At 36.8% G+C, this 16,878-nt stretch overlaps 1 protein-coding gene across 1 annotated transcript in view; it reads right to left on the reverse strand.

Moving 5' to 3' along the window:
• LOC126480868 (roquin-1) overlaps positions 1-16,878 on the reverse strand; it is a 231,080-nt gene that overhangs the window by 77,880 nt on the left and 136,322 nt on the right. The window contains exons 12-13 of the mRNA XM_050104246.1: positions 2,787-2,932; positions 2,409-2,629 (exon numbers count right to left, since the gene is read on the reverse strand). Coding sequence (XP_049960203.1) covers positions 2,409-2,629; positions 2,787-2,932 — 367 coding nt within the window. The remainder of the gene's footprint in view (positions 1-2,408; positions 2,630-2,786; positions 2,933-16,878) is intronic.

A 16,878-nucleotide genomic window follows, 5' to 3' on the forward strand; every position in this document is an offset into this window, starting at 1 on the left:
CCTCATCAATGTCTAGTAATCTCAATTGTTGAAGCCTGGTTTATTGGTCTTTGTTAAATATGTCATGCCACAGGTAAATTAAGTTCTTGTACATTTGTACACTGCTTGTCTCAATACCCCTATCGTGTTTGCAATCCTTGGTATCTGAGCTGCTTCAAGCAGTGTCAGGAACCTTCCTCCATTACACATTACACTCACTCATCATATAGTGGAAGCATTAAGAAGTTGGTAATCACAAAAAACCAGGAGTTAAACACTATAACTCCTCCCCCCCATCCCCCATCTATATGTGCACATGTTCAGTGCTTTAAGGAAGCACCTGACAAGAGTGCTACCTTTACCCTCTTGTCCTCAAGTCTATTGACTGCTCAAAGCTTCACCTAAATGGTGAGTGGTTGAATTTATTCATACCATTGTTTGCATTCACTCCACATCCACAATCTTTGTCGTTAATCGTCAGAAGTCCCTCATTTCATCCCATTATGTCTTCTCAACTGCGCAGATGGATTCATAATACTCTTCAAATTGTCCAAATAACTAGTGGCAGTCACAGTGCAGTATTAATATGCCACATACATATACTGTATTTGAATTCTTTATGAGATTCAAATCACCTTACAACTGTCTGCTTCTCTTAAAATATTTTATTATGTTATATTCCACAACACAACTGGGCAAAGAACAATTCCTTAGCCTTTCATTATTTGTCTCCATCAGAACTGATACTAGCATAAGTGAGATCACTTATTTTATCTTACTTACGAGTTACAAATCAGGTTTCTTGTTTACCTGCACACAAATAAGAATAATTAATTGTCGTTTATTCTCACTTAACTATATACTCCAGTTATTATTGCACAATATCAATTAAGAGTTTTTATAGGCTCTTTATTTCAACATCAAGCATTTGCTGCCATTTCTTAACAGGCACTATTATTTGCTATATGTTTGAACTGCAGACAATTAACAGAAAGAAGCTCACTCTTTTGGAACCCCCCCCCCCCCCCCCCCCCCTCAGACATAGCAGGTTTTCCAACAGGCAAAGTATGTTGCACTGGCTCAGTTTCAGTCCGAGACAAGAGACAGCATCTCAAATTTGTCAGTAAGAGTTAGTGGTATAATATCATGACTTTTCACTCACAATCAAATCAACAAGCAGTAATAGCTCATGTATTTCCTGGAGTCGAGACAGTACCCATGGATGTGGATGGTAGATGAACTACCTTTGTTAAGCACGACTCTCAGTAATCTGCCTAAAACACCTATTTGCAATGCCTCCCAATCACTCGACAGCAGTCTGGGAACTTCCAGCTTCTTACCAAAAACTCATATTTTACCGGAGAACAGCAGCCACAGAGGGAATGCATTGTGGTTGATGCAATGTTTTTCTGAGCAGGACACAAATAACTATAGATTAACCTCACTGATTCTCTTAATTTCAGCATGTTTTACTTTACAAGGATTGAAGCTGCACTTTGAGAATTGATTAATTGTTTCCTAGTGAGAGAAAAACCTGAGATAAAATCTACTGATTCCTTGAAACTGATATTTTCTCTCGAACTTTTATCAAGATCATGCTCACTAACAGCCTAAATACACACTGAAATTGGGGTGTAATGATTTCTGAATGACAATATTTTTGTCAAAATTTTAAGAAGCACAATACAATTTACAACTGATAATATAGTAAAAGTTTTTGCTGCACTCACAATTATCTGAAAGATAATGAAGAAATGATATGAACAATAAAACATTAGAATGTAGAATTCTGAATAGAATGCAGAATTTCAAATCGCATCTGACGTGCAGCCCCAAAAAAAGGAAAAGCCAAAAGACAGGTTATGCATACGTAAATAAATGTTCACATACATGATTTTTATTTAGCATATTACAAGACTTCAAAATAGCCTGAATTTTGAAATATGATATCTATTCCATAAGCACACCAAGTTATTAAAATTTTTAGACAGCAGCAAAAATGATGATGTAATTACTGTAATTAATGTTGTCATAGACAAATCTAGTGAGCCCTTTCATCTAAAGAACTTCTTGTTGAAATGTATGCACATGGTTGTCACTTGAATTCACCAAATGCTTGATTTTGAAGAAACTCGTCACAGTCTAAGGACACATCTCTATTACAAATAAAAATTATACACTACTATGCCACAATAGACAGTTCCTTAGTAATATAAAGAATTTTGTTTCTTTAGAACCTTGATAGTACTCTACGATGTGTCACTCGCACAAATATCAAACTAAACAAAAAGGACATGAGCATTCTTTTCTAATTTTTGAATTATGCACAGAAGTGCCTTGAGATCGAAAACTGAGACTACAGGTTTAATTATACAAGGACAGTAATAAAGAAATAAATAGTAATAATAAACAACATCATCATCATTTACCTTGTGCGGTACTGAAGTACCAAGAAGCAACGGGGCTAGCAGCAGGTACTGGACGGCGTACCATTGGGGTTGAGATTGTTCCATCACCAAAAGATGAAGAAACCTGTACTGAACTACTGGGACGTAGGATTGCCTTTGACATTCGAGAAATTGGTCCATACTTGCTGACAATGGGTGGATCAAATGGGATGAATTCATCATCTGCAAGAATTGAATCTGACCTGTAAGCAACATGGATAAAATTTTTTATTAAAACAAAGTAATCAACCACATAACCCAAAATACTGATCATTAATTTTTATTTATTTATATTTATTCCAAGGGCCATATTTTTTATGTTCATGTCTCCTTGCATTCAGATAGTGGAGAGAGATTTACCTGTAGAAAGCAGCAGGCTGTGTAGCTGTGGAAATGTGGCTAACCTGAGAACCACTTCCTCTTCCTGTGTGGAGAATTCCTCCAGATGTCCAAATGGAATATGTTGATGTGCACACATCATTGTCAGTGTTTGGGAATGAAGTTGTCTGCAAATACAATTTTTTTCAGTAATCGAGGGAGCGGAAGAAAAACAGTCAGCATAAGACTGAAAAACAATGCTTATGGCTGAGGCTCTCACAACATTTATTCAAGCTGTAGCAATCACAAGCATCATGCAGTAAAAGAAATACGCAGTAATTCTGAAGGCCATAACATAACAAACTAGTAAAATTATTGTATATAACATATTATATTTAGGATTATGAAGTATTTCTAATCACTCAGCAACCTGATTTGAATTTATTTGAAATTTTAAATACAAACCACTCATAAATAACCTTAACATTCATATAAAATCTTATCCTGTAAGTGAACCTTGCATGATCTGGAAGTCATACTAACATTCACATATTCATAGCAGGCACAATTAATACTGAACTATAATTGTCAATTAAGAGCTGACTGGCTTTTCAATACGAAAGAACTAAGAATACATGCAGCACAACAAAACTGTGTTTGAACTTATCCTGGCCCTTCAGGAAAATTGTATATTCTTCATAACGGCACTCGCACATGTGCAGGAGAGTGGACTAACATGGCAGAAAGAAATCTCGCAATTGAAAGCATGACATCTTTTGGAAACTGTGACCACTTTTAGTACAGTGGAAGAGGGAAAAAAAACACACTTTTGGACAAAGTGCATTTTATAGCTCTAGTTTTATATCTGAAAATAACTTGGATACCGGATCAGACGTTAGTGAGACACCCAGGAAGTTTTTAATTTTTTTAATTACAAAAACTGATGTATCTGTTGCTGTGAAACTGCGTAATAATAGAATTCCTTGGGAGTGGGGATGGAAAACCAGCTGAAATCTGAAGAAGTTTTGGAAGAGAAGCATCAATGTCAAAGACATTAATATATGAATAGTGTAATGCCTGATGAAACAAGCTATATCCTTAGAGGTTATTTCTTGTTGCCTCGTAGTAAAGCATACCCTACCCAATGGCAGTTCACTAGTCTTCAGACATTTCTACAACTGGTGGTAACAAATTTAATTTTGATCTTCACAGATGGGCAAATGGTGAAGTGCGAGTGAATAAATATGTCTCAGGCATAGATTTCTATGTTACAACAACTGCTGTAAATACTGGTCTATGACAATGCTCTGAAGACCGCTAATTAATGTAAGACATACTATGATACTATGGAGGGTTAAATTCTTTGAAGAGCACAGTTAGGGAAGAAAGTGTTATAGGAAGGCAAAAAATAGAAGATTAAAGTTTTTCACTAAGGTGGTATTGAATCATACAATATTTTGCGCAATGAGGTGCACTCACTCATACATACAAAGTATGGAATAAAGCGAAGTGAAATAAGGCAAAGGAAAGTAATACGAATGAAAATAAAATACTGTAATAGAAATAGACAAAGAAAACATGGAACAAATACCTTAGTAATGACCCAACATAAAATTAAATTGTAACTGAACTATCAAGGGTACAAATCAATTCAAGGATACAAATCAGTTCACAATATAAGACTTAAAACTGCTGCCAAGGCTTGGATGGTGAGGTTTTGCATTTACTGCTAAGCATTTAATAAGCCTTTTATGTTTACCAAGGGTTGGGATTTGTACAAGTGATCTTTGGTTGATGAGTACAGAGTGCCAGAAAATGTAGACCGCTGCCAAAGTCAATGACAGACAAAACAAAAGCATCGGTATGTATTGCTGGTAATTCTCTTGTAGCTTCCACAGAAATGGAAGATATTGGGGAAGTCAGCTACTGAGATGTTCATGAAGAAAACTCAGTAATATATGATACCCTCTTTATCCATTTGTGTATATTTGTTGTTTTCTAATTTAATTTTTATTGATTTCAAAGTAACAAGGCTCTATTTTCAAGCACAGGAACTGGTATCCATCTGATGCGCATGTAACAAATGGTATGAAAACTCTTCAACTCAACAGCCAAGTTGATGCTTTTACAAAATAGTTCGTACATAAACGGATAAGCAGTTCCCTTATGTTCAGATGATATATTTGCAGATATACACTGATTCCTCCAGTCTTATGCCTGAAGAAGATGCCTTGTTGCTTCGAAGTTAGTATCAATTAAATTGGAAAACAATCAAGCATACTGATATACAAATGGGAATACATAGTATTTATTATCCTCTGTCAATTGATAATAATTCCCATTCCCATTTTACTTGTGAATGGAGTGAGAGAAAAATGACTGCCTGTATGGCCATGTACATAAATAGTAATTTTTACGTTGGGTCCACAGCTACATTGAAGTTATCGAAAGAAGTTATTTTCCCACCTGAGCCTATTATCTATTTGCACACTTCATTTAATTTGCAACTAGCTAATTTTGCCACTTTGGGCATTGTCAAAACACATCATAAAAGAAAAGTAAAGGAAATGTTTTCCAACACATACACATCTACAAAGCAGTAAAGCAGAGTATGTGTTAGTCCATTATGGAATTGATAAGAGTACAATGTTTGGACAGACAAATGTTTCAGAACAATCAGCTCACTGCAAATGTGATGTCACACAAAACAACCTACATGTTCTCTTATTACCTACAGAGCATGGAAACTGAGCTTTGGAACAGGGAAAAAATTCACTTGGCCGCATTCAACACGGTATAAGTATTTTTTAATGTACAATGTCAATATAATTGTGTTCACTTGTAGCCTTTCAGTGAAGTCTCTCTCACCAGATGTATCACTTTCCAGAAAAGTAACTGTCCATGCAACAAGGCCAAAACGATGCTCAGTGATGAATATTGAGATGATGAATTCTTGCTGATGCCGTGGTACTCACTTCATCACACTATAAAACGCACCAATGATGTCATTAAAGATGAACCAAGTGTTCATCAACCACCATGATGTGATCTAAAAGGATTCTATGACACGTGCATGAACACTTTCGACTCCACGCCCTTACAGGCTGTAATGGTAGTTTTTAGAAGAAAAAGATGATGACTTAATTATTTTTCAAGCACTCAAAGGTGGCAAAACAATTTTAGTACTCCACAGAATTTGCTAATAGTTTCTCTTCATAGCTTTCTAACACTCTATTAGTTAAAATGATACCACCAAGGAAATTTTAAATTTATAAAACTCTAGTAATATTATTGTGCACAAACAATTGAAAATATTGTTTGTGTATTAGTTCTACATTAATGTTTGATTCATGACCCTCAATCATCTTTGATCACAATGTGCCTGGCCTCGTGTACATCCGCATTCAGTGTGTCAATTTTACAATCAATTATTACCATGATACCCAAAAATTCTGCAGTGAATATAAATAATGAACAGGGAGGTGGTGAAGGGGAGAGAGGATCAAGAGCTAGGTGAGAGAGGGTTAATATGAGACTTAGGTAGGGAGAGGTATTTGAGTGTTCCACACACTGGTTTAGGGAGTGCGGCACTGGTAAAATAGGAGATTAACCAATGTGAAATGTGAAATTGGAGCAATAACAGAGTGGATGAAAGTCCTTCAATCTATAAGCATGACTACAATTGGGGATAGGGGCTCACAGTGAAGTAGTAACTTTTTCGAAACTGGTAGCTAGGAACGATAGGGAATGATGAAGTATATACAGGAGTGGTGATTCAGGCCAGGAAGATTGCAGAACCAAAGGATGTGCAGTAGGAACTGGTCCCAACCGTGTAGCTCAGACCTGCTGGTGCTGGGAGAAAAAGAAATGAGGGATGGCAGGGGAGGGAGGAATCATACTGGCACAGGTTATGAAGGATATTTTTGTAACTGATCACAATGTGTTCAGCACTATAGATGCATGGCCAATGGATGGTCAAACCAGTCCTCAATGACAGTTTGTAACGTCATTAATACTGACTGACAGCTAGTTGGTGTGTGTTCACACATAAAAGGTTGTGCCATAGTTACAGGGGAATTCATATATGACATGGCTGTTTTCATAGATGACCTTGTATTTGATAATGAATTTAGTATTGTTCTTGTTGCTTTTAGGGTAGTCAATGGCTCGGTTAATAGTACTCTTCCAAAAAATTAATAAAAACTGTGCAGCTAAGGAACAGAAACAAACAGCAAAAAGTAAAAATATTACATTATTAAGAAATACAAAAATAATTTAAATCAGAAAATAAAAGAAAAATATAACTAAAATATACTAACTTTAATGCATAGTAGTTAGAATCTGTGTAAGAGGGGGCAGGGACTTCTTCCTATCAGTTTGGGTATAAGATTTGTTCCCCCCACGTAATTTTACGAAGCATTTGACATTGATAGTGTCACCACCCAAAATAGAGACCATAACCACCAGCTAAATTACTTGAAGCTACTTTGTCATCATATAAACCCCCATTCAATCAAAATGAGATACACTGATAGTGGTGATCAACATTCTAATGCCTCTTCTTAACAGAAGAGGAAGCTGTGGCTGTAGGACCATACCTTGAATGGAGGGATGCTAGAATTACCTCATTTGGATACAGTTAGACATACACCACTGCTGAGTGGTCAGTTTCACCAGGTGAAGTATATTTTCTCTTGCTGCCATGGCACGCTCTTTCCCACTCCTCCATAACTTTATTTCTTACCGAGGACACCATCGAATTCAAGCAAATAGTACATTTCGTTATCACACTTCCCTCACAAGCCTCTCTAGCTGCTGCAACTATAGCTTCTGGCACTCAGCAGAGTGACATATATTTATGCTGTTATTGGAGAGAAATGAGGATGCCCTGAGCAAACATTTATGCTGGGCACATTTACAAGATAGTTTGGAGAGCACTAAGAGAATTAAAACAGCCAAAACATTCAGTGCATGAGGATCACATGTAATTCTCTTAGGTTTTAAAGACAAAGCAGACTACCACGCTTCCTGCTACTACAGAACATTCACTTACATGTTTAACAGAAAGATGCCAATAGAAGCAATCTGCTGTACTTGCCTACTCATATGAGATGTTTAAAAATTGTAATGGGTCTACTGATTAACTGAAGTGCCTGCTAACTCTAACTCTGTGGAAGAACCCTCACTTTCACTATACCGTATTCCAGCACAATCTGGACCACCTGGATCTATACCGACTTTGTGGCTTGCAGATGATTACTGCACACTCTCTCTGCTATTGTGTGAGAAACTACGAAAAATTCAGGAGACCTTGTGCCCAATTTATCTTCAAAAGTTGTTTTTGGGTAGCTGGATGAAGCTCGCTGGTTTCTGCACATACGGTAAGGGTAGGGCTTCTTTTATACGTTCCAGCTGAAAGTCTGGTGGGTCCACGATGTACTACATTCGAGATTTTGAAATAAGAATATCAGACCATCCACAGAATCAACACTCACAATCTAGTCAGACCTGGTGAAATGTTTAGTAAAATTCTATTAAACTTAACCTTTCAGTACCCCACATCTACCAGTGGGATCAGAAATTTCTGACTGTTGTGGAAATTGAATCTGATGACCATATCTCACAACCGTGGCAGATAATATTTGTGAAATGGGGCTGAAATTGACGGAGACTGCTTTCTCAATGCAAAATGAAGTTTGTCATGTGACCCATTTATCTAACTTCTGAAAAGTTAACTGTAATTGCCGAGTTGTCACTGTGGGTCTGGGGGAGAACAATATATCATTAAATCGTTTGCAAATTATGAGCTAGCCAACAGTCTTCTTGCTTTACTGGTTATGCTGTTAAAAACAACAACTAAGATGGTGCTGATTGACATTTTGCTCTCTGGGCCATGAAGGACGAAGGACCCTAGTGCAGTTTCGTAGGTTTGGTGGAAAATGGCATACTACTATGGGTGAAGAGGGTAGTAGTAATGGGAAATAGCTCTCATTTCAGGGCATGATGAAAGGTGGTTGAAAATCTGTCTGAGAATATAGATCAGCTGCTCCATTACAGGCTGATACATGGTTGGTTAGTGTGAGAATTATGCATCAGAGAGGTTACTGCATCCTAGACCCGTTTGTGCAGCAGCTTTGAGAATTATGCCTACTGTGAAGACTTTGGCGAGTTATTTAAAAAACCCTGAGAGGATTACCACCACTGCAGATACACTATTCATTGGTGAATAGATTTTACAGAAAAGACTGTTGGTGGTTTTGGTATGGATAAAGGTTTCGTGGCGTGATCAGACAAACAGAGATTAATGTTCACTCAACCTGTTTAACTCAAGACAGATCTTCACCCTAAATAGGCCAAAGCACTGACAAGGGAACATTCTAAGGTCTCAATAAACGATCTTGATGAAAACTGGTGGGTGTGAGACGGAGCTAAATAGTGCAATACACATTTTTTTCTTTGTGCCCAATTTCACTTCAAAGTGGTAACCCACCCCAAAGGGTAATTTGGCATTTTAGGTTTAGAGGGAACATCATCGAAATAATGATATATAAAAATGGTTTTCATATAAAGTTCATATGTAATAAATGTTCTCAAAAACTGTATAATCAACCTTTGCAGTAATCTGAAATTCTCCAAAATACCCATGCATCAATTAATTCTGAAAAATGAAAACTTTTATTACAACGTAAATTAGAGCAGCTTTCAAAGCCACATAAATCCCTGTATAAAAAAGCTGGTTTCAAAACACCATTTTTGGAAAATAAGTTGTACACAATGTGCTAACTGAGTATTTTCAACATACTCTACTATTCTAATTATTCATTCTACTTATATTTGTTTTAAGTTTTAAATTATTATTGGCAGTGTGGCTTTACTTGCCTGAGACTGCAGTCGTGTGTGTAGGACGCATTTACATTTTGTGTGTGTGTGTGTGTGTGTGTGTGTGTGTGTGTGTGTGCGTGTGTGTGTCGTCTATTATTGGCAACGGTTTTACTGGCTGAAAGCTTAATTTGTGACAGTCCTTTTGTTGTGCCTATCTGCGACTCAGCATCTATATTATATGGTGAGTAGCAACTTTCCTTTTCATAATATTGTTACATTCCATCCTGGATTTTCCATTGTTTGATTTATTTTATATTTTTAGTTGTTTATTTTTTTGGTTTACTGTTTCAGGTACATGTGTTTCATTAATTGAAAATAATAGGTACCAATAGCTCATTATTATGATAGAAAATAATCACAGTAATGATCATCTGTAAAGAAATGTTTAATTATTATTATTATTATTATTATTATTATTATTATTTTACAATCACGCAGGTACAATGAACAAAATTTCTTCACATAATACACACAACAGAGAAAACAATATAAAACGAAATTCAGCAGGATTTCAAATTATCATGGGTGATTATCTAAATATCTTGATTTGTATCAGGCATATTTCAGTAAATTGGTAGAGCTTGGCAAAGAGAACTGATTATGTACTAATAACTGCAACATGATTACATGGCTCCTCAAGTGCAGATTGACATCATAATCATTCAACAGAACTAGATCTGAAAGCCATCTCGCAAAATTCTTCCAACATAGAAAGCTGATACATCCCACAGTTGTATGTGTGCTGTTGAACCTATGGGATCACCAGATGAACAAATTCCTTGGCCTCAGGTATGATGCTCTCAACAATACATGCATTTCTTCCTAACTGGGAAAAAAATATCTTTCAAATATATTTTGACATGTTCAGTCGTTTGTTTACCAGATTTTGATGCATTCACAAAGACATTTGGGGCTTCAAAAAATGAGTCTAGAATTTTCGGTTCAAAACCATTAGTTTCTTTTAAAACTGAAAATGCAGGTGGTCAGTGAATAAAAAAAGAACATTTTGAGCATTGTACCTGAGGATAAAAGTTATCTGGTGATCTCAAAGGGCTTGACACCACAGGTACAGTTGTGGAATGTATACAGCTTTTGATGTTGGAAGAACTTTGTGAGATTTTCAGGTATAGTTCTGTTGAATGAGCATGATGTCAATCTCCGTTTGAGAAACAATACAATCAAGCTGCAGTCACTAGTACAAAATCAACTCTCTTCGCCAAGGCTTACTAATGTACTGAAATATGCCTGATACAAATCAGGATATTTAGAGGATCACCTGCAACAATTTGATCTTCTACTGACTTTTTTTATATTGTTTTCTCTGTTGTGCATATTACATGAAGAAAGTTCATTAAGTTTAATGTGTATGGTGTAAAAGAACCAATGTTTTAAGCATTTCCTTACAGATTATCATTAGTGAAATTATTTTCTATCATAATAATGACTTGTATATTACTTCCAATCAACAAAAATACATGTATGTGATACAGTATTTGCAAAAAACAAAGAAAACATGAATGTAATATGTGAAATAACAATTTAAAACATAAAACAAATATAAGTAAAAAAATAATTAAAATAGTAATGAATGTTTAAACATTTTAATTAGGTATATTGAAAATATTCTGACAGCACAATGTGAACAGTTTATTTTCCAAAAATGAAGCAGCTTCATTACACAGTATTGTATGTGGCTTCAAGCTTCTCTCATTTGTGTTTTAATAAAAGTTTTCAATTTTCAAAATTAATTAATGATGGTGGGGTATGTTGTAAAATTTCAAACAATTAAAAAAATTTGATTTTACAGTTTTCAAGAGCATTAATTATGTAGCAACTTTTATATGAAAAACATTTTTTATATATCATCGTTTTGGGTATTCCCTCTAAACCTAAAATGCCTAATTACTGATTGAAAGTGAAATTGGGCACAAATTAAAAATGTGCATTGCACTATTTAACCCCTTCCACAAACCTGTCATGTGTCACCAAGGTCGTTTACTGACACTTGGGAATGCTCCCTTGTGACAGTAAGCGCTTATTTACATGCTCTAAAGTCCAATGCAAGTCCTAAGTGTATATATTGTGTACAAGCCTTCTATCCATCAACTGTATGGTCGCCTACCTGTTCTGTTTGATTCAATTACGTAGATGGAAACTGATAAGCACATAATATGAGTGTTAAATCAATTATATGAATTACAAAAATAGTAATAGAGATAGCTGAGATCCTGAAAGCTCTCAAACAGATATGGCACATGCTCACGAAATTGCTAAGGCAGTTATTTAAACTACTTTTTTCCAGTTACTTCTACAATCTCCATGAATACTCATATGAATGCTACCATTCTAAGAGGTGCAACAAAATGACAAGTTCTTTGTCAGTCCTACATTACTGTAATCCTGTTTTTCTAAACTAGTTAATAAGGGTAACTGAAACGGCTTCTGCATGACAGTTGTGATCAGCTATTAGTTTAAGCTCTGCACTATGAGGTTCCATTTGCTCTGCAACTTCGAGCCACACTTATTCTTAATCTTTTGATTATGTATAGGAGGTAAACAACATGCTTACTACTTATCTCATCACCCAAGGATTACTTTTTATGTACAAGATATTATTCACACTTAAATTCTCCTATAGATTAGCGCAACCATATTTCTTTCTCCGTTGTACCTGAAGTCTCCAATAACTGTTCCCATAATTGGTCCAGTTCTCTATAATGTTACTGAAGCTTCGCACTAGAACATAATTTGTTTGAACAACGTTTTTCATTGAGACAGTTAAAATATATTCTCAGACATTGGATTTCATACGGAACTGCTGTCCTGTTTATGTACTTCGCACATGAAATGTGTGGCTTTAACAGCATGTTACACGAAGTATTATACAATGTCTGTAGTTAAACAGAACCTTCTGTTCATCAGGAATAATGGGTTCAACTTGCTGATGCAGCAAATTATCAGTAATAAAAACTAATGCACTTCACAGATCACAAGCTTTCCCAACGGTTTCAATGTTTATTTAGTTGTTATGATACTTGACCTGCTCATGTTACTCTTATGTCAAAACAAATTACTGACTTTACTAACATTGTGTATCATAAAAAAAGAATGCTAATGAATCTATGAATCTCATTATGTCTGATTGACAGATAAAACTCATTATCAGCCAGAGTCCTATATAATGGTAAAGTGAGTTGCAGATCCTGAAGAAGAGTCCACAGCAATGATTAGGAGTACTTTTTCCAAAGGCCTTGGCTGCAGATGTGAAATATCAGGGGCATATTATAACAGGACAAAAGCTGTAGCATACTGCTACAAGCCTGTACAGAATACTTGGATACGCCTGTTGGCGCATTATACTTTGAACATTCCGCCAATGGCATCTGTGATGGCCGGCCACCAGGGGCCACCTGCAGTGAGCCACATGACTTGTACACAGGATCCAGCATCTCCCAACCCAGCTAATAGAACCATCCTCTTTATAAGTACAGTGCAGTAGGCACTCGCTCACATATTATGTTTATATTTATTGACACTAACTGCTTGTATCAGTACCTGGATGGTTTCTTTCTTCGTGTCTTGTTCTCAACTGTTGCGTGTTTCTATGAGGAAGATGAATAAACTTTGGTTCACTGTGGCAATGCTGTTGTTTGTATCTTACAATATAAATGATGATGAATGTGGTGTTCCCTTCTGTGTGTTCAGTCTATCGGTTGTTCCTTCAGTTCTTCTGTCCATGGAGGCAGTGCTCCACTCCCTCCTCAAGCAACAGCTGCTATCATGAACTTGTTGGCCACACTGACTATGTAGGCTTCCACATCATTTGTGTACCCACTGTCGTTTCCTCTTATGACAATGTACCCAAAGCCTGGATACTTCTTTCTTGGCTTTCTCTTCAGATCTACCAGTTGTTGTACCAGTTAGCCTCTCTCCAGAAATTAGCATCATTTTTGTTCGAAGAAATGTGTTAAGTTGTCAAGTTATCACTGCAACATGTGTAGTATTTCATCGTCGTCATAAACAGTACCACCAGAACTACAGGCTTTGGGCAGCCGAGCTCCACGCCTTCAATCGCAACTGTCAATTTGTTACTGATGCTTATCATGATTCCTATGCTGATTCTATGGCCCATGACGCCATAGCTCAGTTGACTCCCGAGAATGTGGTGTGTCAAGTGCAAGAATTCATCTTTGCTGAAGTGTTAAATATTGCTCAATCTTTTGTGGTATCTCATACTAGGCATCAGCCAGTTTTCAAGAGACGGACAACATGGCAGCTGTAAAATCGTGGCCTCCATGCTGCACTGGATAGCGATATTCCAAGCAACAACCACAGCGAAGGCAGTGCTCCCATCTTGCCCATACCATTCTGTGCAACATGAAATGGCCGTGCTGCACGGCTTGCACCAACATTACAAAAAAATGGACATTTAGCATCTGTGTGTCGTTTCCAGCCCCTCCTGCAGACATGGACATCAATATTAACTGTGTGTCTCCAGTGTTTATGAAGCATACAGACCGTTTATTAAAATGTGAGTGATAGGTAAAGTGCTCAGACTACAAGTGGACAAGTGTGCAGCCATGACTTTGCTAAACTCACAAACTTATGTGGATTTGGGATGTCTTATGTTATTTCCAGTTACTCTGGCGAGTTACAAAAAGCAGCACATTTCAACTTCGGGGCAATTTCTGGCCCCCATTATATATAAATCTGTGGTTCATTCCTTGGCTATTTGTTAGTGGATGGTGCTGGTACCATAAAATTGTTTGGTCTGGATGTTTTCAGTGCTTGGTTTTTCCATGTCATATACAGTGCAAGATTCTCTGCGTTCTGAGTTCTCATCTCTTTTCTTGGATGGGTTAGGTTGTATCACTAATTTTGTGGTCCAGATTACCCTAAAACCTATGGAGCATCCATGCTTCTTCTGTGCTTGCCCTATTCCAATGGCTTTGCATGATAAAGTGAAATCACAAATGGACAGGCAATGTTGTCAGGGGTCATACAGTCTATTACATTGAGAGTGACCTACCCCCTTATCATCATCATCATCATCATCATCATCATCATCATCATCTTGAACACTTTCCAGCTCCAGCCTGGGTCTGCCTGGAACATAAGCCCCACCATGTAGTCCTGTTTTCTCACCATCTTTGTGTGTTCACTCTTGTCCAGTACTTGCTTCTTTTTTGAAAACATTCCTCCTCACCTTTCAGCCATCCTCCCTTTGTCTTTGTCTTGGCCATTTCCTTTGCACCTCCATTTCTTTTATCTTATTGGGATACATCTTGTTTTCCATTCTCTTTAAGTGTCCACACCATCTTAGCCTTGATGTTTCTATTCTTCTCTGAAGGATTCCTCTATCACTATTTCCATTACCCTTTCATTCCTCATCCTATCTATCCTTCTTACTCCTAGCCTACTTCTGAGGAACTTCATTTCACATGCCTGAAACCTGCTTACATCTCTTTTCTTTATTACTCACATTTAAAATGTGCTTCTTAAAAAACCAACTGGTCAGCTTCAGCTTTGAGGCAACTTTGAAGTTTCAGTTAGTGCTCAATCTATCACTGACACTTACCCTTTGCCCTGTCCAGACGAGTTATAAGCTAAACTTGCAGTGTGCCAGTTTTTCTCCAAAACTGTTTTATCTGAAGCCTACTTACAAGCTCTTTTGGATTAGGAGTCTAAAAGGCTCCTTGTGATTTTTCTCATAGTACGATACACATACCAATTTAACTGCAACGTGAAATTTTATCTTTGGGTAGCTTGCTGGAGGCAGGCTGTCAAATTGGGCTGGTAGTATTACAAAAGTACAAATGTAAGCGAAAAAGGAAGAAACAAGTGGCAAGTTCGAATTTCTGGTGTCTACTCAGCAGCAAGAACAAAGGTGATAAGTCATGTTCGGTATGACAACAGCTTTTAAGGCAGCTAAATCATTTTGTTTGTGAAATCTGAAAAATGTTGACAACACATTACCTGAACAGTCATTTGCTGTTAATGAGGACAAGAGTGTTTGTCCAATACGTAAAGAGAGTGAAAGGAGAAGTTAGATACTTGATAGTCTTACAATTTCACAATTGTTTAGGAGTGCCGACAGAAACTAGAGGGAACTACCCCACAGGTTTGCAAGAAGCCAGAGTGCGGGAGCAAATAATGACATCAAAGTGCTGTGATGAAAACTTGGAGAAAAGCATAAAATTAATGGAATAGCCATGTTACACAGCAAACATAAAGAAACTATCATTATGACATTATGTGTTAGAATCAACAGTTGTTCCACATGTTGACTACACTGGTATCTTCTGATGCTAGCACCAGTGCTGCTCAAACAAGGCTTCAGTTTTGGTGCAGAAAACGGCCTTGGATTGAAAAAAACCACCTCTGGTAACAAAGTTTAAATATATATTGTCTAGATGTTTATTTTACTTTTGTTAACTCGGGTGAACTCATGATTTAATTTGAAACATATTAAAGATAAAGCACGTAGTACTCTGATGCATATTAAGTGCACTGTTGACAAAAACTGATTCACCTATAAAACCATTCCAAAGCGAAGTGGACTATCATTTAACATGTATTAAAATGTTATCATTAAAAAATGCATTATATTTTTCTTGAATGCCATTAAAGATGATAAAGTGACTCTCATTACTTTTTTTTGAGGGGGGGTGGTGAGTGTGGGGGGGGGGGGGAGGGGGGAGGTTGGGTGGGATGGAGTGGAATGCAAGTCTTCAATTAACATAAAAGAATACCTTGTGCAGATGTTCCAGATTTTTATATACATGGGCCTGGTACAACACTATTTTGCATGTTTGCCCCATAAGATTTGGATACCTATTGATACTAATGTATTTACACAGTTAGTTCTCAAATTGATATGGGTGGATCAATTTATAAAAACCACAGTAAATGGAGATCAGCTGGACTAGGTTCTCCCGTGTGCAAGTCCAGAGCCACCTTGCTTGGTCACGAATTCAGTGTGAATTGTTAGTGTGATGACTTAGTTGCTTTACAGATTGCTTCACTTCAAATCAACTCCTATACAACCACTTCTGCCTGGTGAATGCTGCAAAACTAGTGCCATATCTGAGATTTTACACCTGGGTCACCACACACCATACCACAGCCACCAGTTTTATATTTTAAGGTGCTAATTATGGGAATAAGTGAAAGTTTAAAAAATCGTTCAGTATATGTATTTCTTGTTTCATTTGTTAACTTTGGTGCACAACTTTTTTTTTAGTACTCTTAC

This window comes from Schistocerca serialis, chromosome 5 (assembly GCF_023864345.2).
Source record: "Schistocerca serialis cubense isolate TAMUIC-IGC-003099 chromosome 5, iqSchSeri2.2, whole genome shotgun sequence".
NCBI classification, from domain to species: Eukaryota; Metazoa; Arthropoda; class Insecta; order Orthoptera; family Acrididae; genus Schistocerca; species Schistocerca serialis.